Source organism: Crocodylus porosus, unplaced genomic scaffold (assembly GCF_001723895.1).
Source record: "Crocodylus porosus isolate Cpor-Errol unplaced genomic scaffold, CroPor_comp1, whole genome shotgun sequence".
Lineage (NCBI taxonomy): Eukaryota > Metazoa > Chordata > Crocodylia > Crocodylidae > Crocodylus > Crocodylus porosus.
Window position 1 is genome coordinate 12,126,357 of NW_017728926.1, and position 23,668 is coordinate 12,150,024.

A 23,668-nucleotide genomic window follows, 5' to 3' on the forward strand; every position below is an offset into this window, starting at 1 on the left:
GTCACAATGGGGAGCTCTGCAAACAGAAAGCTCTTTGCTACTGGAAGTCTGTGTGAAACGAGTCTTCCTGCCAGCTTTTAGCTCGCTAATTCTCTAACAAAACAAAAGGAAGATTCTTCAAAACAGATAAGTTAACAACATAATTACATTATGGAAAACAACAGAGACTCTTCTGCACCTGTAGATTATATAATACAATACTGGCCAGCTTACAGATCTGCAGCTGGCTGGAAAAGCTGCCTTGGATACGAGGCTAGGACCTGAAACCATACAGACAGTTTCCGTTCCAGAAGAGGATAAAGGATACTGGTCCCTGAAGAGCCAGGCTTACAGCTTCACATAACATAACGGTGACACCAGCAGAAAATCATTCACTTCACTCCCCACCCCCAACCCAAAAATAAATGCTAGCAATTTCCGATCTGTGGCAGTATGACCAATCTCGTCCAACTGTGGTCCTGGCTGAAGTCCATATTGTGCTTTGTCTATCCTTTGTTACCTGTGGCTTTTCAGGTGCTGCTTCATTCACTTTACACAGCAGGTTTTCCAGCTGTGGTCGGTGTCCCATTAGCTGATGATACACTCTGTCAGCCTTGTCCAGAAGAGTGTTAATATTCGTTACTGCCTGAAAACAAAAAGGAGAAAACTAATGTCTCTTATGTTCATACAAGCTTTAAAACTCAGCCTCTGAATAGTCTGACATGCTTCAGCAGATTCAGCTGCTGATCCAGCCTTTACTTTTCTGCCTTCTGTTCAGTGGGACTGAGAGCTGCAAGCCTTTGGGTATAGCGGTTCCTGGAAGTCACCATGGCCACATATCAGATAAAGCATGTAACATCTACCTTAAATTAACCTGATCTGTAGATGTGGACAGCAAAAAGGGAGTCAGTTATTGTTTGTATTTCCCCCCATGCTACCCCGTTGTGCTTATCTGGAGATCAGCATAACCATCTGCAAAGTTATCTCAGAATTCTTCTTCACACTTCCCCTTGCCCTGCAATGTCCAAAACCTGTCGAAAATTAGGCTGTTGCTGTACAAAGATCACTGCCTACTCAAGCTGCCCAGCAGCCTCTTGCTACATCTCCCCAAAGCTCCATCTCCCCATATTTGTTGTCTCCTCTTGTATCTAGATTGCAAGTCCTCTGGAGTACGGGCAGCCTTGTGAGACTGGTCCGTGATAGAGGCATTATAATAGTACAAATAATAAACACAACCAAACCCCACTCTCACCACGGAGTTGAAGAGGTACTGCACTGTACAGGTTGCTTACCAAGAAATAAGAGTGCTGCTCTTGGAAAGAGTTCCAGTGGGACATCTTGCCTAAACCAGTAAGTAAATGACTGCTCTTAATTTCTGCTAAGGGGATGAGGAACAGAAAGGGGGCCTGGCAGAAAGGTCAGTGCCAAAGCAAATATACTACAGGTCGGTTAATGCAACTCCCTGCTTTAACCAGGAAGAACAGAGTGGAACATGAGATATTTTCTCTCCCCTCTAAGGGACCAAGCACCTTGCCACCGCAAAGCTTCCAGCTGGAAGATGACCTCCAATGTGCCTTTATTATAGACAAGGTCAAAAGAGACTGCATTTACTAGTAAATTCTGCTACTTGTTCCAGTCTCACCTTCTTCCGATCCTCTTCATTCTCTATCGGATCCACGGCGCAGCAAGGCTTGGCGTACAGCATGAAGTCAAAGCGAGCGTATTTACAGAACCCACAGGCGTTGCACAGGAAAGGATCTTTCTCATCATAATTAATGGATCTGAAAGACAGAGCAAAGATGGATGTGGACAATAGTAGGTAAGACTATAATTCACATGTGCACACACACAAATCACATGTACAAATGAGAGGAAGAGACAGTGATATACCTAACCTGCCAAACTGCTTTTGAGAAGCCTCACAAAAAATCCACCTCAAAGCACATTAATTGCTTCCTGGAATAACATACCTGGGGCTACTTCTGGAAGAAGGACCATAACTAGCTCGTAAAGAATACCAGGTGATGTGCACCCACTCTGAGAGCTGCTTCGTAGCTTCTGTACTTCCCGATGGAACTTTAAATTCAGGGATGGCGCCACTATTAGATGGCGGTCCAAGTAATCCATTTTCATTTTTCAGGAGCTATGTTTGAAGTAGATAAAAAAAACCCTCCCCCTCTATTTTCACGCAACCTGGGTAATTCTTATTTGTACTCTAATGTAGTGAAACTATGATGTTATATTGCTGTTATATTTCTATAGTGGAGGTGGAGGCATTTCAGTATGCATGCTAACATGGTCACAGTAAAGGATCTATAAAGCATCATAGACTCTTCAGGATTTGGAAGGAGTCTGGGACTGGGTGGGCAGGAAGACTGGGAAAACAAGGTGATGGGGGGGTTGTACGGGAGAGACATAAGAACGAAAAGGATGAGGGAATTGTGTGTACAGCACCAGCTTAGAAAGGCAGACATTGAGGGTGTGGATCTAAGGCTTTATTTGTTAAGAAAGAAAAAACTAAAAAATACCAACTAGCTGCTCATTTAGCAAGCACTGTCCACCTTGTGTACTGAATGAGGCAGAGGTTTTGTGTGAGAAGATACAGCGCGATCACAGGGATTTAGACCCACCTGCACTTATGACACTGGTACACATTCTCGCCACAGTTCCCACACACACCAGGGTTGGCTGGGACGGATGCACTGCAGCGAGGGCACTGAAGGGTTTCTGTGGAGGCCTGGTAATTCTCATAGAAATCTGCAAATTCAATCATCAGGTTTGAAGCCACGATGGGCAGGGGCAAATCAATCTTCACTTCCGTCTGTCCCGGGGTGAGCTGGACTTTTTTGGCTTTGTGCCAACGAGCAGGTCTGGGAAAGAGGGAAACACTCATTTACCAAAAAGTCACCCCCTGCCCCCACACAAGCCAAACACAATCGTCTCAGCTCAAAATCTACTTTGCACGGGATGAATGGAGAGCAGTTCTAGGATTCATTTCCTTAGCTTCTGTATTGACATGATATGTAGCCAGAAATACATTTTAAGCTGTTATCCTCTTCATAGAGAGACTGTTTAGGATTAAAGAGCTGTTGATGCCTCTTAGAAAAAAAACTTTAATTCTACAGATATTTTCTAGGGATTTTCACCTCTATTTTTTATTAGCAAAGGCATTTGCATGAAAACAGGATATTTATTTCTAAAGATCTCATCTGCTCCTACCGCTTATTCCCAACCTGAAGTCAGAATCCTTTCTTTGTGACATCATAATCCGCTTCACCGCAGCCACTTGTGATGTCACAGAAGATTAGAACTTCAAATAAGCAATAAGCAGCAGGAATAGATTAATTCCTAAGCCAAAATGATTTGATTCTGGTGAGAACATCTCAAGAAGAAAGAAGGGAGGTATATAGTGGCTCTCAATTGAACAAAACATTGAAAAGGAGCATTTTGAGTGGTTAAAACAGTTATTTGCAAGTTGAACGATCCAATTTCTATTTTTGGCTCTACTACTGACTTGTGCAGATCTGGGCAAGATGCTTGGCTTCTCGGTCCCACCCCCCTTGTAAAACAAGTACCTCCACCCTTGCAGTATGGCTCTGTTTAACTAAGTGATGCTGGTGGGGGGGTGGTGTTGATACTTTTGCATGCCTGTGGAAAACCTAAATAACAAGCTTCCATTATGTGGCAGAGGTTGGTCATACTGGTCTCCAAAAAAAAAAGTCCAGTAAATCATCTGCTGGGTCAGCAAGACGTTTATTTGCTAATGTGATTTTTAGAGGTATAATTGAAACTCTGGCAATCTGAATTGAAAATAGGTCCTGGTAGAAGCTCATGTGCTACTAAGGTAGAGGAAGATGGCGATATTCTCTCTACTTTGAGGGTGTTATTCTCCAAGGGATGGTAAAGCAAGAAACAATGCAGTCAAGATGATACCCTGTTCAACCCACTCATCCGAAAACAAGCTAGGCAATTAAAGTTGAATGTATTGTTCCACAGCTCCAATGCCTTAAACCTGCTCATGTACAGATGATTACAGGACTGACAATTTAGTGACAAGATCCAAATCTAAGACAAGCAGATGGCAAAGTTACATAACACAACAATAGCTGTAGGATAATAGACTGCTTTGTGGAAGCTGTTTGGAGACGTAGACGAGGACCAAGACCTTAATCAGAGACACCAGTGAGTTTTGCATTCCTCAGACGGATCAGGAAATTACTATCAATACAGAGGAGCTAAGAGAGGATTCTCTGCAAGTCAAATCAAGGACATATTCTTGCTGCCATCTCAGTCTGTGGGCACCTGTATAAGGCACCTGAAATGCAAGGCTAACTACATTCTTAAAACTGTTATTTTATATGCTGTATAGGCAGGAATGAACAAATTACTGGATCATCTACAGACCACTCTGTATTAATGAGACAATTCTTAACTTAAAAATCCGAAGGAAAACTCAGGGGAATTTAGTCTGAAGTAGACCACCTCTCGTTTCTAAAAGTGAGGTCACATGACTCATCTGCTTGGTCTATAACCACATCCTCAACAGGAAACTATTGCACAGCATCGTCTCCATTTTCATTTCCAGTCCACATTATACTGTCCCAGGTAAAGCTCTCTCTGTGCCAAGTGACTTGCCCCTCTGGGATCAAATGACGAAAGAATTTGACAGCTGAACGTCTGTATTGATTCCCTCCCCTTCCCAAAAGGGACCAGTGAGTTCTACCAAGTAGAAGTCTGTGCCTCTCTTCAGGAGTTGGAAGGTAAAAATCAACTCCTATACTCCAGGAAAGAGTTGTATCCTATATAACAAACCACCTCCCCAGTAAACTGGTATTCTACCGAAGAAAAGAGCCTAGCCCTATTCCAAAGCTGAGTAGTACATACTTGTTTTTCAATTCCACTATGGCCTGCACTGTCCTGTTATTGTAATAGAGGTTGATTGTCCGGACCATTTTGGTGCGTTTTAGATCTCCTATCTTCACCGTCACTTTGCTGATGGTGTGGCTGCCAATTAGCTTCACGACCTGCTGGGTGGTGGTGTAGCGGGTGTCTACTTTGATGGAGGAAAGCTTGATGTACTGGAAGAAGACAGACAAATTATATTAAAATCTTCAGTTAATAACAACCACACATCCACTAATGTAAAAACAGAAGAAGTTAAACTGGTGTAGAGGCTGGGATCACTCTACTCAAAGAGCCAAATCAGAAGAGCTGATCACTTACACAGAATGGCACTTCTGGGTTATTGCAGACCAGGCAAGGATCACTCTCCAGGTAATAGCCATCAAACTCCACCAGGCCAGACAGTGTGCTAGAGTGAGAAAACACGGTAGGGGAGGAGAGGGGGTTGTCATTGGCTCTATTTTAACACATCTTGCAGACAATCAAAGCGGGTTTTATCAACCATAAAAAAGAAATAAATAAAAGCATGCAAACAGAGAAGTAACTGGGTAACTTGGAAGTACAAGTAAAGGTTCCATTTGTACATGCATGACCACGTGAGAAAGTGTCTACAATGGGAAGGAGTTCAGTGAAGTTACAAACTTACGACTGATACCTGCTTTTCCTACTTAGGTAAGCAAACACACTCACCTGACTGTGCTCCCAATTGTCCTGTAACAGTGAACCTTCTAGGCATACCCAACATTACAACCAATTACTGCTATCACTATGTAACACTACTCTCCAACAAGTGACCAAAGGAGGGGGCTGACTATTTTCTTAATGCCATCTGCAGCAAGCACGTGAGATTTTGGCAGGAACCTTGTCACCTGCGTTAACAAAGGAATTGTGTGTTCCCTGGAGATTGCAGCTGGTCTACCGTGAAATTCCCTTGGTGTACTGAAAGAAAGGGAGGTGGGACTCACTTGTAAATGTTGGAGTTAGGATGGTTGGTAAGGATGTGGTTCTGGGTTCGGAGAATCTCAACGGCCTTCTGGGAGTATTCCTTCAGCTGAAACGGTTTAAAAAAAAAAAAAAAAGCCACTCAGGCAAGTAATAACCTAATCCTCTTTTCTGCACTTACAATTTTTTGATTGCAACAGCATAACAAGACACACAGACTTCAACCCTGTGACCTTCCAGATACCCAGAAGATGCAAGCTCCATACACGCAAGAAGCTGAGTGGTTAAAAATCACAGATCAGGACTTTCACTGAACCTAAAATTAGACCTTGACTGCAGGAACAATCTGCAAACCCTGACTAACAAATGAGGTTACTGCCAAGCGTTGGTGGTATCATCTCTTGTACATGTGCAATTATCAGAGCATCTAAATATGCTTTCACAATAAAAGATGCATGTTTTCTGAGGTATATATTATTAGACCAGCTCAAATAGTTGGAAAAATCCTTCTTTGCAAGCTTTTGTGTACAGATACCTTTCCTCAGGCTGAGGAAGCATCAGCAATTGGAGAGCACAGACCAACTGCAAATGCTTCCTCAGCCTGATGAAGGGTATCTGTACCCAACAGCTTACAAATAATTTTTCCAACTATTTGAGTTGTTCTAATAAAAAAAATATCACATTTACCCAAAGAACCTGGTCTGCCTATGTCCTTGGACCTACACGGCTAACAGCCTATACCTCAGAAAACATGCTACTTTCCCCCCCTCGTTTTACTTCAAGGTAGTGGTCATACAGGATTAAAAAAGAAAAAAAACCAAACAAACTTGAATAGATATTTCTGACTGAAAAGTTATTTGAAGGGAAATTTTAACCAGTTCTACCATAAGTGGATTGATACTCTTATCCCACAAGAAGGAAAGACCACTTAGCAGCGCGTGGGACAGAGGATGGGACTTTCCCTCTGCTCTTCCAGAGCAAAACCACCTACCTTCTTCTCAGTCTGTTGCGTCTTCAGAGAAAAATAGCCCAGCAGATCCACAAATTGGGCAGCCTTCCTCCCATATGCGGGAAGTTCTGGCCATATTGACCACATGAGATCTAAGAGCAGTTCTTGCTGAGACTTGTTAGAGTTCCTGATGGACAGATTACAAATTAATTTAGTTTATGGATCTCCAATCCTAAATTGTTTTTCACACATAGACTTCTACTTTTGTCAGTCTAATCCCTGATGAGCTTTAATACAGAAAGATACTGACTGTAGCTTAACATCCTTTCTTCTCTCTTATTAAATCCATCTAGTAGGCGCTTAACAGTCATACAACAACTAAACTGTCCAGGAAGTTGAAGGAGTTCATCCTGCTTAGTTCTGGCCTATCCCAAAGTGACCACATATAGCACCTGAAATGCTCATTTGCACTCGCCTGGAGAAAAGAAAGTTAACCTTTCATGAATTCCAGGTCACAGGCTCAGCAAACTGGAAACACAGTCTTCCCTTTAGACTAATATGGGGACTGACCAGCAGTGATTAAGCAACAAGTTCACTTCAAAATGTTAGAAGCCTGGTCCTTGAGACAATGGCATCAGCTGGAAGACCTGAACACATCCCAAGCACAGAGAGGCTTTCAGACGTGGCACTTTCACATGAACAAGGACTCTGACCTCGGGGCATCTTTTTCTGTGGATTCTTGTGTCAGAACAGTGCTCTTTGCCTGGTACTTGTGGCTTGCTGGCACTCGGCACTGTAACGGGCTTCTGTGTCTTTACACACCTTACAACGCATCTTCCACAAAGGACCCAACTCTGAGAAGAGGTTTATGTTTCAGCGACCCTTTCAGCACTCACCTGTAGATGTGGAGTGCCAGGCAGTGGGCCTGCCACCGCACAGAGGAAGAGTTGGACTCCAGCAAGAAGCAGCGCAGAAACTGAATAAGCGTTTCTTTATCGGCAAATTTGTTCAGCTGGTTCACCAGAGCCGTGCACAGCTGATCTTCTTGGCTGCCAGAACTCTCACCTGGAAAACAGCAGGAGAGAGAAATCAGAAGAGGGCAAAAAAACCCGGTGGAATGAATGCAGTGCAAATGTGCCACAGTGCCTGCTGAGGGGGCATGGCAGGAGAGACTGGAGCAACCACGGACAGCAATCCTATGTATTGCAAGGGTCCGCATGAAAGCAAAAAGGTTTCTGGTCTGGGATCCACACTGAATAACAGCCTAAAATTAAACCAAGCCAGCCAATCTCTGAAAGGCTTGCTGGGCAGGGGTTCCTAGAAATGCATCAGGCTCACTGGTAGTGAACATCAGCTCTTCCTCTTGCTGGGACAGATCACCTAAAGGCTTTCCTTACCACATGGGAGCCTGCAGTGTTGGAAGCTTTTTAGGTGATAATTTGATGTGGAGCTCTAGAGTGCATTGTGGAGATTGAGGACCGAGACTTCAGGACTGACAGGAAGCTTTAAACATGTTATTTCCTACGTACAAGCCAGGTGTTGAGGCAGACACCAACTCACACATAAACCTTGGAAGGATGGAGTGGTAGCAAGGTTACGTGCAGACGTTTAAGAGGAGAGGAAGCTGACAGGGTTTTGGGGTTATATCCCCCAACAGCTGATTCAACATCCACCAATGCTGGGTAAGGAACCTGCAGGGACAGCCTGCATCAGAATTAAAGGCCCAGGCAAGTTGAAGAGCCTTATTCAGGGCTTGTGATGTCTCATTCATTTCAGATCAATTCTAGCACTGCTTCTAAGGAAACGGGTGCTGCTTTTGACTCTCTCTAATCAACAGTCAAACAATAACATAACTATCCGTGAAGTGTTTCTTGGGTCTTGGGTCACTGGCCTAGAGCCACTCGTGTTCAAGGTGAATGGCATTAATTGCCATAAGCAGCACACTGATTAGATGGAACAAAAAATCCAACTGGGGAGGAATACATTCTACTTCTCTGACAGGCAGAATCCCATACAGGCTAACAGCATGCAGCATACCCTCTCGCTCTTTCTCCTTTTCCTCCTTTTTGCTCTTTTTGGTGGAAGATTTACTCTGTGTTGCTGGCTGCCCGGAGCCAGAGGCTGCTGGAGCAGAGGTGGAAGAGGTGCTAGATCCAGAGGATGAGGCCACAGACAGCACTTTGCTGCCACAAAGAGCACAAGACAGCAGCTGCAGGAGAACTGGTGACACTCCTTCATCTACCAGGAAACTGACTTGAAGAAGAAAATAGAGTACGGCTGTGGAGGAAGAAGAAGTTAAGTATGAATAAGGAGAACCACAAAAAATTACCTCGCAAGACGGCACTGCACTGTTTGTTGGATTAGAGTGCGTGTCAAAGAATCTGTTTGCCCAAGACTGCAATGCCAGTAAGGGAAGGCAGGTATCTCAGTTCCCAGCCCAATATGCCATCCTCACTGCCCCTCTTCTCCCTTTTTAACTTCTCTAGTCACTGAACTGAATCCACTGAATACTGATAATTAGCAAAAGAATAAACCCTTGGCCACTCCATGCTTTTATCTCAATGCCTTCTTTCTCCTCTGTGCTAAACTTCATATGCAAAGCTCTTATAGAACTGTGATGCCTTGCATAAAACTAAAGCATATTATGAAGGCCTAAACTACTGTCAGGGAGATAACTTACAGTCATCTTTAATGCAGAATTTCTGCCAGTTCACTGTTCGCTGTGTGGCAATCTCCGCACAAGCCTTCAAGTGTTCCATCTGAAAGACAGGGCAGCATGACATACAAGTCAACTCTTCTATCACCTTTTTTAAACGCTATATGCCTTATTCACAACACACACATATACACTCTCTCCACTATAACACACTTCTCCTTACCAAGCTGATCAGTGTATCATACTGGAGAGCAGAGCCTGAACTTGCAGTGACCACACTTGCCCGAAGGTAAATGCCTTGTTCTTCCAGGAGTTTTTTAATACCGCGGACATGAGAATCCAAAGTGTGCAGGTCTCGGAGCTGGCGGTACTTCTCCTTTGAGCCACAGATGAAGAGCAGAAGCTTGCGGACTTGGCGGCGTACGAACGGAGTCTGTTGGATCATCAGGTACTAGATAAAGCAAAGCTTGACATTAATGCTATGACATCAATAGCAGTTGACCTAGGCCACCACAGCAATCAAAGAATCTCACGGTGAGATGAGGTAACCTGAACTATGATATTTCAACAGAAAAACCATGAACTAGAGAGGCTTTAAAGAGTGGTTCAGCTTGTAGGGACCCAACAACATACCATCACATTTTCACAGCTGACAGAAGAAAGACTACACACAAAACAGTGCTGTGCAGTACCAAGGATACAGACCATGGAGCTATACACCTCCACGGCATAACTATGTAAACCACAATGGGACCAAGGTCCTTCCCCTGAATTAACAGCTACATTCTGGGTTGTGACAAAAATAGGCATGAGAGAAGTGAAAAATATTTTTCCCCAAAACCATGATTTGTCCTAAAGGATGTCAATAAAATACTACAGTGGAGCTCCAAGTTGCACTACTATCCATCTGAAGACTCTTGATTTGATGCTGAACTATGGCTAGCAATGGCAACCCAATCCTTGAAGCATGCGCTTCCATAGACATCCATTTTATACAGATGCATGCAATGCCAGGGAGCTAACCCTCTCTGCAGGGCAGGGTGGGAGAAGGTTGCCAGATCAGTCATGCTGAGGAAGGATCACATACTCACTTTCTTCTCTTACTACCCAGAAACCCTACATCCATCTCCAGAAGTGCGACATGCTCTTCACCTACCTCAGATAGGAAGTAGAACCAAGAATGATCAAAGATGGGTGGTGGGATGCGTGAGTTGGTGTCAGCAATTTTCTTGATCTGATAGGGTAAACGCAGCACCATCTCGGTCAGCAGCTGAGTATAGGCCTCAAAAACATCTGCAGCGTGACCCTAAAAGCAAGAACACGCAGTGGGTTATCTTGGAAAATGCAGCTTAAACTCCAAACATTCCCTGCTTAGGAAGGAAAGGGAGATGAGGATGATGGACTGCTCATTTACTAGTCAGATTAATCTGTTACTATTGAATCTTATTCTCACTTGCTCCTTCATGACTAGAATGAAAACCCTTGACTGACAGATGAACACAAAGCTAGCAAACCCCCAAGGGGAGCTGACTGAAAGGTAGTGGTTGTGGTGCAGTAAGTCTGCTTACCCCGAAAGCATTTTGATATGTTATCCTTCACCTTTGAAAGCATTCCTAACATTTAACACGGCTTATTTTACTGCACCTGTGCACAAAAATCAAAGCTCTGACACAAGTGGAACCTTAGAATAAAGACACCATGGTGGTTGAACAAGCCTTGGATTTAGAGTGGAAATCCCCATCAAGAGCTGCAAGGCTTTCCTGCCATAATAAGTAGCAGTGGTTTGTGGATTTTGCATGCCAAGCAGAAGGAGTCACCCCCATGGAGTGAGTAGCTTCCCTTCAGGAAGATTAACATTTCAGCAAGAAACAATGACAGCAGCTTCACAGGACTGCCTGGCGTAAGGAGCTCATCAACAGACATGACAAGCAGGGCTCTGCCGTCAAAGAACACGAAGCATTCCCCGAGGTGCCTAACGAGCTCTACAACTGAAGAGAGGGAGTTTTAACTTAGAGGAGGCGTACACAGGATGATGCTATTGTGTTTTGGCCGACAGAAGTTACGTGGCAATGTGACTGGCGTGGGGTGTAACTCACCTTCACATATTGACGGAGGAAAAAGGGGCTCATGTCAGGAGGAGAAGAGGTGGTGTGGGGTTTCAGCAGCTGACTGGTGGCTACAGGCTCCTCATCATTCTGCTGGCTTTTCCAGTACTCCAGGAGAGACTTCAGCACATGCAGGCAATAGTCAACAGCACCAGAGCTCAGCAATGCTGCCGCAGTAGCACTGGAGATGAGGGAAGAGGACTGAGAAGGGAGGTGGAAAAAATGTTACTCAAACTCTGAAAAACCAGCAATTTCCGTAGAACACAGAAAGCCACTAATGCCAGGCAGGCACTTGCAAACTCTGCAAGGAAGAGGGCAGATTTCTGATGAAACTTTACAGGCAGCTTTCAAGTTTGGGGTTTGTCTGAGGTTTTTAAAGAAAAATCAACTGAAATATTTGGAGGCTCTTTTGAACAAGTGCTTAGTAAAGAAAAACAAATAAAATCTCCTCTTAAGTCTAATCTCCCCTCGACACATGTGCCAGAGGCCACTGTGCTACGGATTAGACGACTGGTCTTTTTTTTTTTTTTTTTTTTAAAGTTGGGATTTCTATTTGTTGATTGGGGATTGGGCCAGCTGGGAGGTGGGGGGGATTCTGGGAGAGGAAGAGCGGCTGTTGCAGATGCTGCTCAGAGATGCTGCTCCACACAGGTACTGCTCCACCTGCATTCTGCAAGACGACGGGCTTTGATTTCGGTGGGAAGCTCAAGTGACTAACAAAGGCTGGAGAAAAAGCTACTGTAAATAAAACTATTAAAGCAGCCCTGTAAATCCAAACAAACCCCACAGCTTATAAGCTCATTAAAATTTGATGCAGTTCAGACTAAATTTTTTAACCTCTATGCTTTTTTTTATTAATCTCCTTCCCACCACACATACTGCTTTTTATGCCTTATTACTGTACCTTTTAGCAACAAATATCTAAGGAATCCTCTTAGCGACTTTTAGGTTGACACAGCAGCATATTGCTTTCCAATAATCACATTACCAATCCTCTTTAACCCCTTCAGCACTGACGTGGTTTAAAGAAAATGCTGCCGGGCCATTTTAAAAAACACCATTATCTGTTGTCTCACCCCCAGATCAGAATGGGGCTTAACCCACAAACTGACAGTGAAGTTACTGTAGTTTTCTTGCTCTGCCTGTTTTGCCTTCACAGTTCTAGCATGGTTTTCTTGTCTTACAAACGCCCCAAAAATCACTTTTACTTTTCTTCAGTGCTACGATATCTATTCAAGGCCCACCTCTGCCTGGTGATGAACTGAGATCCCACTTGTCAAAACCACCAGCAAACACAATTAGAGCTCATACCTCGCATATGGAAGATTTAGATCCTGACTTGGTCCTGGACATGAACACACTAAGCAACCTCATTACTACCAAGTGAACTTCATTCACGGGAGAGCGTTCGTTCTTCTTGGACACGTCCTGCAAGGGGAAGAGACAGGTTACTTACCAAGCTCCACGGAGAAATTCCAATCTAAGATCAGAGAAACTGTTTGCAAATGAAGTTGTAGCAGTGACAGACATTAACAGTGCAAGTCCCCTAAGCACTGATGGCTGCACAGACCCCAAAGGAGACAGTATCATGAATAAGCCAGAATGCATCGTGTCATTGAGAAGGCCAGTTCTAAAGGTTTGAGTGAAGTGGTAAAACTCTGTAACTACATTGGACACTGACTTGCTGGCATTAGAACCATGTGGGAATTCTACTCAGCTAGCATTTATGAAGCAAAGCAAGTGAAATATATGGTCTAGACAATCAAACTGCTCTCTCTTAATGGAAAGGGCCTACGCGACAAATTCTAACAAGCTCCAAGTATTTGTCTGCACTACACATCACCTTCTTGTCCATGCACAGTTCTGCAATGAGCTGGGACAGAAGATTATCCAAAGCACCCTTGTCCTTCTCATCATCTCCATCTAGGTCTGTTGTGAGCATCAAAATAACCTGGAATCAGAAATTAGGGAGTTGGAAACATCAGGATTCTACTGTCACAGGTGAGAGCAAGGGAGTAAGCCCCACAGAAGAATGTCAGATTCAGATTCATTCTTGCCTGAATTCTACCTCAGCCATCACACCTGAATATTACATTTGGCACTGTCACCAGAACCTCCTAGCATTTAGCCGCGCGTATAAGGAAATAAAAATGCCGCTCTTTCAGAAAAGGTAACGGCATCTTTATGAGTACACATCTAGCAGAAACTAAAGGGCTTGGAAAGTCATCTGTGAGACTGAACAATTTAAAGAGTCTTTGCCTCTCACTGGAAGGAATCATGCAGTGTAATTTGGTTGAGTCGGAAAAGATCCATGCAAAATCAATTTGTGTGGGAAAAGGTGTCGGACATTTCTGTGGTAGGTGCCAGACAACAGGGTCCCTTGACTGTTCCCTTTGTAAGCTACCTGCATGTAAGGAATGGCACGGACTCCTCCGACGTTCCGCAGCTGGGGGAGGTTTTGCAGCAGTCTCTCCAACAGCATCAAACGGACCATGTGCAGCCTACAAAGAAATCAGGATTCAGATCTGAGGCCCTTTAGACATCCTACAATAAATGTAAGATTCCAAAGCATTACAAACAGCAAACCCCTAACACATCAGCAAAACCTCAGAGCGGGAATCAACGCCTCCCTCACCAGTTCGAGGTAAGGAAATTAGCAGACGATCCAGGGAAGCAAGAGAGACCAGTGACAGACAAGTAAGGTCAAAGGCAAGCCCCCCCCAAAAAAACAACCAACTGTGGCATCAAGGAAAAATTCAATTACTTCTCTGGACTCAAAGCACAGTTGTTTCCCCAGCACAAGTAGTGGCTGGAAGAAACTGACTCAGAACACATATTCTGAATCCATTCCAATCTGCTGGCCGCACCAGTGGGCAAGTGATTGTGCATCTCCAAACAGGAAGGGGCAAAAACTTATTAGAAACTGCAGCCAGGTAATAGCAGACTTAGGTAGAGATGGCTCATGCTTTTTCCACACTGAACTTCACAAGTTACCAACCCCAGGCTGAAGTTTTAGTGGCTCACTAGACTTACTGGACTCTCTCAGATTGCCCTTCCCTGCAAGCACAAGTCTTGCAGGCAGCATCTGATAAGGACACATACCAGTTACATGCAAACAATGCTCTGCACAAAGCGCCTCTGGATGAATAAGCGGTGTTACTGGCATCTGGGCAGGCCCCCCCCAAAACCCTGCACTCTTTCAATGGGAAAATAAAGCCCCTCACCTGTTGCTGGTGTGGACATCTCCCTCAGCTTCCCCTTCCCCCTCTCCTTCCGAGCCATCCCCTTCCTGCTGTCCTGTAGTTGTGCTAATAGCACCGGTACTTGAGCTGACACTGCCAGGCCCAGCTGGGTGGCCCTCAGCCGTGGTGTCACCGTATGCGCTGCTGCGGCCAGACACTGCAAAAAGAAGAAAAGATAACATCAGCCCTGCTGAACCTGGATCTGGCCGATGCCTCATTGTAAACTGCAAAGCTGAGCCATCATTTGAGATTCTTGTTGTGTGAAATTGTAGTGGGTGGGGGTGGCAGGGGGGAGGATGTCTGTGGGTATCTTTAAGGACAAAAAAAAAAGCTTTAGTTGTGTAGTAATTATTAACAGATCTTGTATCATCTCCATCTTTGTTTCACAGATTTAGCTTGTCCCAAAGGGAAACAGATTTAAATGCGGAAGGCTTAGAGAATGGGCAGTTTAACGAAAACAACTTCCGAGTACAGCCGTGACCACCAGCAGCCATTAGAAATACCATGAATGAGCATTTTTTGCATGATGTAAGGCAGCAGTCCTGTGTCTTGTTCTTATTCCATTGCAGGCAAATTCATTCTACCTGCTCTGCATTTCAGCAAGTATTCTTTACTTCTTGCTCTAAATACTATTTAGTAGTGGGCCATTAAACAACTTTCAAATGGTCCACACCACCCAGGAAACTACAAAGAGGGACAGTGAAGTGACTGAGTACATGGTTGGTAAATAGTCTGCGTTCCTATGAGACTAGCAGTGAAACAATGCACAGCACTGAGCACTTGGGACTGAGATTTCCCCTCTAGCCCAATCATCCAAGACTATTTTGTTCTAGCTGCACCCAAACCAAGTCAGTCACCAAGAGATATTACCACTGTGCTCGCCAGCCACTGAGTCCACTGCGCTGCCTCCACTCTCGGAGCCCACGCTGCCACCATGGTCAGCTGGCGAAGTCCGAAGAGTAGAGCCATCTGTCGCAGCTGTGCTGCCTTCATCATCCGACGCTGGAGCTAAGAAAGTAACGAGAGCTGTTACAAGTAAAAACAGTGTCTTTATACAACTCCAAAAGAGCACATGCTAGAGAAAAGTAAAGAACAAATGATTTGGTTTCTGTGTTCTATCAAAAACTGAATAAGAAGAGTTTCAAAGCATCCCTCACTACCTCTAGCTCAATGAGACAGCTGTGAAGAGACAAAGGTCAGGAAAAGTCTGTGGTCTGTTTCCAGTAAAGAAAACTTGCCTATCAGACCAATGGCTATATCAACTCTGGGAAGAGTTCTACTAGGTTGCTGATTCAATGCAAGAGAAAAATTGCTTTAGTGGCTTTATTACATGAAAAGGAAATCTCTTGCTGAAATTACATACAGATTAAAATTCTTCCAGAAAACGAGGACTGTCCATAGAACACTATCGAAACCATAAAACCAACTATAATGGCAGTGCTCTTGTTATACCTGAGTTCAGGAGCAAATCTGGTTTCACGGTTTTAGTTAGATATGATGGGCTCAAGTTTCCAAACGGACCAAAGAGGTTTGACCTCTGCCAGGGCACAAGCATCGCTCTGCTTGGGCACTGATTTAACTCCAACATCTGCACACCTAGGTGGAGATTGGTTACACTTGTAGTTGACAGCATTAGTTAACCGCTGTGACCACAGTGGTAGCATGCAAAGGGCCTGAGCATAAGTATAGGCCCATGCATAAGGGCAACCAGATTTTGAAAGGCGCATGCTGTGCTTGGCTTGCAGATGCTCTAGAAAGGGTTAAAGAAATAGCATATCCCTACTACGTCTTTAGAGGCACAACAGCAGAGCAAGTGAACGTTTCACTGCAGATCTAGAGGGATGAAGTTGTCACTTGCCTTCAGTTTGGAACCCAGCTGTAACTGGGTACCTGGTCATTCTTGTTGGAAAGTCAAAGACAGCTGGACGTGTGTGCTGTTGACTATGGAAAGGGGTGTGCCATAACCAAGCTAGCCTGCTGGACTGCTGTGTAAGCCTTAGAACAGACTGCTGGTAAAAAAAAATGCCAATTTCCTTCTGAATACCAGACTTCTGGGGCCAAATGCACATTTTAAAGCAGGCAAAGCCAGCGAGTAAAGGAAATCCTGCTTATCAAGCCATTTTGGAAGGACTTGGGGACCTGCAATGCAGGCAGCATAGTTGTGGGATTCAAGATGGACTGCACTTAACTCCTTGCAGTGAACAGTTACCTGATGCTGTGGTGTCAGAGAGAGTCCCAGCATCAAGAGAAGAAGAGCTGGGGGCTTGGCCAGACAGTCCCAAGCTCTGCAGTCCAAGCGCGCTGCTGCTGCTCCCTGCAAGAGAGGAAGAAGCATTTGCTGATATCACAGTCTCCGCTTAAGTGCTGCTTCTGCTTTGAATTCCTTCAAAACAGTTCTAATTGTTTTTTGTCTCTTCTCATGCGACCAAACTGTCACCTTCACTTTCCTGCATGCAAACCTCTCAAGCTTATGATCTCCTTCCCCTGTCACACTAGTACTTCCTTTGGTATCAACCCTTTAATTTGAATGGTGTTTCCTTCTCTTCCTACACCAAATCTGCTACCACCTACTCCCCCTTAGAGACCTCTTCCTCCATGAAGGTCTTAACTGTAACTTGGCACTGATAAAACTTTCCATTATAAAATTAAAAACTAAAAATACATGTAACCATAACTTCCCTTCATCCCTTAAGAGCAGTATGGGTTCTCTCACAGCTTTCTGAGTCTCACATGTTCTATTTTCAATGTACCTCAGCCTAGTCTGTCATCCAAGACAGAAAGAATAAGCTTGTTGCTCAGATACCGGTCTGGAGACATGACTGTTCCTCAAACTTCCTATGCAGCCTTTGATGAGAGCAGGATAGAATTTCCTTTTTATGCTTTCAAGGGAATTAGATCTCAAATAGGAAATCTAATAGGCGAGAGACTCCCTTAGGCACTTTGAAATGGGATTTTAAAATCGGCCTTCAGTGACATCTGCATCTTACCTTGCTGGTCTTGCTGCAGGCTTAGGGCAATGGCCAGTTCCACCATTGTTTCATCATCTGCATCTGGAGGAATGTCCAGCATGGGTGGGAATCCCTCTGCTCCAGCCAGAAGAGCCTCCAGGGGAGAAGGGTTGCCATTATTCACATTTTCAGAAGTCTCCAGAACCATTGACTCAGACTGAAAAGACGGGACACAATGAACTTCTACCAAACCACCCCTGTCCAATAGACCAACCATGTCCAATGGAGGACACAGGGCTGGCCTGCCACAATTTAACAAAACTTAATGACTTTTAAAATGGGGGAAAAAGCCTCTTTACACTCACCACCATCTCGAAGTCCCCATGATCAACCTCGCTTTGCTCCTGGCTTTCCTGTCGAATATGCTCACCATTTGCTATCCCCGAGCTCTGCATTTTGTCTTCTGCATCATCGTCATCATCATCATCCTTATCTCCTGGACCACAAAGATACCATTCACAAACATATCCGTTTCTCCGTGTGGGAGACCCAGGACTACTATCCAAATTCCACTCCTGTTCTGTTATTAAGACAGAATGCTCGGCATCAGACTGCCTCTGTGCAAAAACACCCTCTACCAGAGGAACACAACTGATGGGGCTCCACAGGGAGTTGTGCACAATCATTTGTGAAATCTTAAGGGAACAGAATGTGAGAATTCTTCACCAATGATATAAGGGACTCTCAGGAATGGAGGGAGGGCCATAAGGGAAGACATTTAAATGGAAAAACTCATACAACACTGCTATTTCTAGGTCACTGTTTAAAACAGACTGGCCTGGCATACGGAAACAAAACACATGGAGACTCTGGTCCTGGTATGGTCATAGACAGCATCTCAGAATTGCTTTGTTGAGATCTACCAACTTGCCCTGAAGGAAGCTATTTCCTGCTTCCCTCATCTTTCTAAGCAATGGCTAGAGCATAGTTTTTTTGGTGTTTGTCTTCTGCTTCTTTTTTGTGGGGGGTGGAGAGGATTCGGTGGAGAAAAAGGAAACTGTGGAGACTTCTCAGATCTCAGAGAATGAACTACACTTAAGTAAAAGGGAAGAAGAGAAGAGAGAACTTCCAAAAATCTCACTGTGCCAATCCTTAACTACATTTGGGAAAATGAACACTTATATTTTATGGGACAAACTCCCTACAGATTGGTCAAGGGACTGGTAAGGGGAAAAGAGCTACTGCAATTACAAATCCCGCTGCTCTCAGCCTGGGATGAACAATGGCAAGTGTTCTCTGACCCATGTGGTAAGTTGGTGGTTTCAGTGCTTGCTACTGTTCTTGGTAGATGCGGCAAGGATTGAACAGCTGGATTTTTATGCGGCCCTTTCAAAGTAGTAAAAAGGTGCGAGGGAAACCTACATTGTCCTCTCTTTATCCACAGTACTTCTGTATCCAGTGTGACATATTCCACAAGCACTGTGCACCATGAAAAAGACCAAAAAGACTTCTCTCTGAGATCCTAATTTTAGTCAGAAGCACACATTGATGGCCGCATTATAAACACCTTAATATACAGAAAGAAGTATCATTGCAGCTTGGAGCATCAGAGACTAAAAGGTGCAATGGTGCAAAACTGTAATTAAAGTAGGGATACAGCAGAGGGACCTGACAAGTGAAACATGTAGCACCAAGAAAAGAGATCAGCTTAAGTCAGATTTGCACTATTTTTTTTCTTTTATAGGACTGGCTTCCTGACTCCCCAAGGAAAAGCTCATAACACTTGCTCTTAGATGAATGCCTGCATACAAGTAACTCAGATCAGTCAAAAGCAAAGGTGCCAGGACTCTACATACCCATAGGAGTGTTACTCCGTGGAGAAGATGGCAGAGTCACATGTCTCCGTTTGTTCCTTGGCCTCAGTACTCTGATTAAAGCTTGTTTGCAAGAAAAGCTCACCGCTGGATCCTAGAATGTAAGCAGACTACTTGTGAATCTTCTCCAGCTTTAAACTACAGCTATACAGTCCTTGGAAATCAAAATCAAAGAAACACCTAAACATCTCTCTTAGCCACCAAGCAAGGGACATGGCAAGGCCATTCATAGTCTTCCTCCATCAGAACCCTTTCCTGAAGGCAGCTATATCTCAGTACAGCAATATGGCAAGTATTGAGAATACTCATCCACTCATATTTTCTCTTTTTCCATTCATTTCTTCCCCACTATAATCTCAATCTTTCATACAAATGACATCATTCTGTGTAGATATATAGGATGTTTCCATATAAAAGAGGGTTGATTGTGCAGTTTTACTATTTTTATTTGCATGGGATGGCTTAGATTTGTATAGGGATGATCCTGCCTCAAGCAGGAGACTGGACTAGATGACCTCCAACAGTCCCTTCCAGCCCTACTTTCTTTTTTATGATTCTGTAGACTATTTCCTTGTTATGGAGTAGCATAAAAGGACATTTCCTCAGTCATCAGATTTACTGTTTGATCAAACATGAAAGCAGGGCTCTTTTTTCTCTTGCAAATATTAAAATGAGCTTCCCTGGCTTTGAAGCTATAATACCTATAATGCCGCACAACAGATGCATGAAACTAGTAATTGTACATTGCTCTATTGAACGGACATTAAGCTTCAACCACGTCTTCACAGTGTATTGTGCAAACAACCCTCCCATACTGGGCAAAGGAAAATACAGTCGAGTAACAGATGAGGCACTGGCAGGCTGCTGCTTTTAGGAAACTGGACTTTCCAAGCTCAATCTCAGCTGATGTTCCAGGATTTAAAATAGCTATTAAAAATAAAAGCTCTCATAGCCTTTATGGTCATGAGGATAGCCTTTAAAGGAGTATGAAAAGACTTGGTATTTCACTCCATTTGTCAAAAGCCTGAAACATCAGTTCAAAGGCATTAACTGTTCCACTTCTCCAAATGCAGCATTAGATGCTTTGGCTGAAAACGATCATCAGTGAAAGAGAAAAAATGACACTGATAGTTGGCCATTATATGGCATAACTATCTAATGTTTTTAATCCACTTCTCAAGTCTTTCCAAGAGCCCCAAACCTCAGCTGTTGCCTACCTAAAGCCTCTAGAGAAATGCTCTCGGTTTCTGTGAAGGCAGCTGTGTGCTCATTACAGCAGAATGAAAACCAATGAAGACATAAAACAAATTGTGTTTACCATCAGACTAAGCAGACTCCAGGGTATTATGCTGACCACACAATTCATTTTTCAAGTTTACCTGGGGAAAAAAACCCAACACCCTTCCGTTTCATAATTCAACTGAGACTGCTAGAGAATATCCAGGCTGCTGTGGAATCCAAAGGCCTGAATCAACTCGGGCTGGCCATACGGGTTTGACAGCATCCTTTCACAACACACTAGTTGCCTTTCTTCTCATCCCACGTAAAAGACTCTATTCACACTGCTAGTGGTACAGGATAAAAGCATACAGCACCAGTAGGATTACATACAGGACAGAGTAACATCTGCATGTAGATCTTGGATGCAGTATTGATACAATCCAGCTCGCACGTGCAGTACCCATGGATAATATCCACCAAAGCATTGACTGTGGCTTCAACGTGAGTCAAACCTAAGGAGAAAAGAGAACAGGGCAGTCAAATGAAAGAATAACAATTTATTATCTGAACTACAAGTGCTTCAGGAAAGGTCTTTGATTATGCCCAACTGTAGCAGCAGACTCTTGACATCATACAAAACAACACATACAACCCAAAGAAATCAATACACATGGGTTTTCTATTAGTATCACTTCAGGCGAAAATGTTCAAGGCAATCTCAGGATCTTATGTCTAAGCTTTTGCAGGTTCTGTTTCAGATGGGAAGCTTCAAAATACAGTTTTTCCAATAGTAAAAGATGAAGCTTAATGAACACACCTGGCAGGCAGGCAGGAGCCAGGAAGGCATTTTTGGGTTTTGACGCATGTAGCTTCCAGAAGTGGTTGACCAGCTGGGTAATAAAACTACAACCATCTCCTTCAGCATGCTTCTGGGCTTCCTGCCCTTCTTCACCTGCTTCTAGGAAGGAAAAGGAGCAAGCATCAGAACTGCACCAATGTACAAAACAGAACTCTGGTCACAGAAATTAAAGGAAAAAAAATCATACCAGTCTGACTGTTTTACAGACATAAGGAAACAAAGTTCATTTAAAGTTAGAATTTGCTCTTGAGACTGAAGTAGCGCCTGCTCCTTGGACATTTTCCTTACAGGAAAGCTCTAGAGAGATCAGGGGTTCCCAACATTTAATGTGCCCACGGGCACATTCAAATTTAAAAGAAAAAGCAGTGGACAACAATATGAATATTAGAGTTTAGAAAGAATTTAGATCAAGCTGATCATCTCATCCATTACTTAGAATTGCATTAGAGCCACAACTTCAAAAATGCAGCTTCCCTTTACTTTGTATTCTTTTTTTGAAGTTTTAACCATGGCGCCTGCATTGGGAACTGCTGCTCTTGATGGCCTGAGATTCAATTACCTGAAAAAGTGCCTATCCCACCACTACCTGCAAGGGAATACACCTTCCAGGTGTTAATCTGACAGTCAAGCTTGCCATGGCTGGTGGCAGGGCATTCCAAAGGAACCAACCCCTGCGAATCTGTTCCCTCCAGAGGCCTCTCTTGGTCCAGATTCAACACACTTCGGAGCACAGTGAAAAAATGGATTGTTTGGCTAAGTTTCATTAATAGTTTTATTATTTCTATTACTGTGGAATTGTGGCAGGTGTGGAGAGGGATTATTAAGAAGCAAAGTGCCACAACGTTTATCTGAAACTGTCTGATGAAATAGATTGCTCTCATCACCAATGAATCCAATTATATTTTTATTTCACTTTTAAACCTAGTAGAAGTACTGTGTACAAGAGAGTGAGATGGGGCTCTGTGTCCCCACAGCAATATCCATTCTCTTTAATATCTTTGCACTGGGTTTAGTTTGGGACGCTTGCCATCAGCACCACTTGATGGCATTTTCTAAATTAGGTACCCACTTAACGACTATTTAAATTCTGCACAGAATACCTAACTGCAGCTCCCCTCCCCAAATCTGAGAGACAAGGGGGGCTATACATATTTTCAGATCTTTAGATGCCGTGGCGTCTTTCACTATTTAGGAGCTGCTGAATGCATCTGTGCATGGTCCTCTGCACCACGAAATGCATGTACACAAATACACACAACTGGAAGACTTAAAACAGAAAAAAATTGAGGTTTATCCACCTGCTTCCAGCTGTGGCAACTTCGACTCTGTGAAATGAACGAGGTTGTTTGGCCTCATAATAGCGATGGATCGAGCAGTGATGACCAACCTCTGAAACACTTCAGGGTCAAGATCCTTCCCTTCTTTGCTAGAGGAGCTCAAGTATTGAATGGCTTTGCTCAGCAAGGCCTGATCCTGCAAAGTGAAAGAGTGACAATGGACAAAGAGAAACAGCAGAACAGGACTAGCAAATATCTGAAGAACCAGCGCAGGAGAGAGCAGGCAGGACCACTCAGAAGTCACTGCTATGGACTTCGTTACTGTCTTCACACAGAGTCGATAGCATGGGGAACCACTCAGTAACAGACAAGTTCCTATGTGAGAGTCCATTTTAATTTCTCAGTGCAGCTTAACAGGGGGTGAAAAAGTCTGTCTGCTGGTTAGCCGAGGCTCTCTGCATGTGCCTGCATCTTTATTGTACAAATATGTTTTCAGATTTAATGCAATTTACCTGATACATTTCTACAACGCCCTATTCACAGCTGGTTGCCCTGCAGACTCTAGACCTATGGGATATAGCTTGCAGGCAAACTCAGCTCATTGTAAGACTCCAATGCATTTTCCCCTATGCCCCAACTTCATACCAAGTCTTCAAAAGCGTCCTGAATGTAGAGCCCTCTGATAGGGAGAAATGCCAGGCAGGTAGCAGGAGT

The 23,668-nt window shown here is 43.8% G+C and overlaps 1 protein-coding gene across 1 annotated transcript in view; it reads right to left on the reverse strand.

Annotated features, from left to right (window-relative positions):
- UBR4 (ubiquitin protein ligase E3 component n-recognin 4) overlaps positions 1 to 23,668 on the reverse strand; it is a 101,759-nt gene that overhangs the window by 30,693 nt on the left and 47,398 nt on the right. Inside the window, exons 53-77 of the mRNA XM_019541488.1 lie at positions 22,976 to 23,150; positions 21,636 to 21,776; positions 21,209 to 21,330; positions 19,580 to 19,691; positions 18,089 to 18,219; positions 17,763 to 17,940; positions 16,985 to 17,089; positions 15,646 to 15,783; positions 14,758 to 14,932; positions 13,938 to 14,034; positions 13,377 to 13,484; positions 12,845 to 12,961; positions 11,525 to 11,734; positions 10,585 to 10,734; positions 9,652 to 9,879; positions 9,453 to 9,531; positions 8,810 to 9,049; positions 7,669 to 7,837; positions 6,815 to 6,959; positions 5,847 to 5,932; positions 5,203 to 5,290; positions 4,864 to 5,057; positions 2,610 to 2,849; positions 1,622 to 1,760; positions 500 to 625 (exon numbers count right to left, since the gene is read on the reverse strand). Coding sequence (XP_019397033.1) covers positions 500 to 625; positions 1,622 to 1,760; positions 2,610 to 2,849; positions 4,864 to 5,057; positions 5,203 to 5,290; positions 5,847 to 5,932; positions 6,815 to 6,959; positions 7,669 to 7,837; positions 8,810 to 9,049; positions 9,453 to 9,531; positions 9,652 to 9,879; positions 10,585 to 10,734; positions 11,525 to 11,734; positions 12,845 to 12,961; positions 13,377 to 13,484; positions 13,938 to 14,034; positions 14,758 to 14,932; positions 15,646 to 15,783; positions 16,985 to 17,089; positions 17,763 to 17,940; positions 18,089 to 18,219; positions 19,580 to 19,691; positions 21,209 to 21,330; positions 21,636 to 21,776; positions 22,976 to 23,150 — 3,693 coding nt within the window. The remainder of the gene's footprint in view (positions 1 to 499; positions 626 to 1,621; positions 1,761 to 2,609; positions 2,850 to 4,863; positions 5,058 to 5,202; positions 5,291 to 5,846; positions 5,933 to 6,814; positions 6,960 to 7,668; positions 7,838 to 8,809; positions 9,050 to 9,452; positions 9,532 to 9,651; positions 9,880 to 10,584; positions 10,735 to 11,524; positions 11,735 to 12,844; positions 12,962 to 13,376; positions 13,485 to 13,937; positions 14,035 to 14,757; positions 14,933 to 15,645; positions 15,784 to 16,984; positions 17,090 to 17,762; positions 17,941 to 18,088; positions 18,220 to 19,579; positions 19,692 to 21,208; positions 21,331 to 21,635; positions 21,777 to 22,975; positions 23,151 to 23,668) is intronic.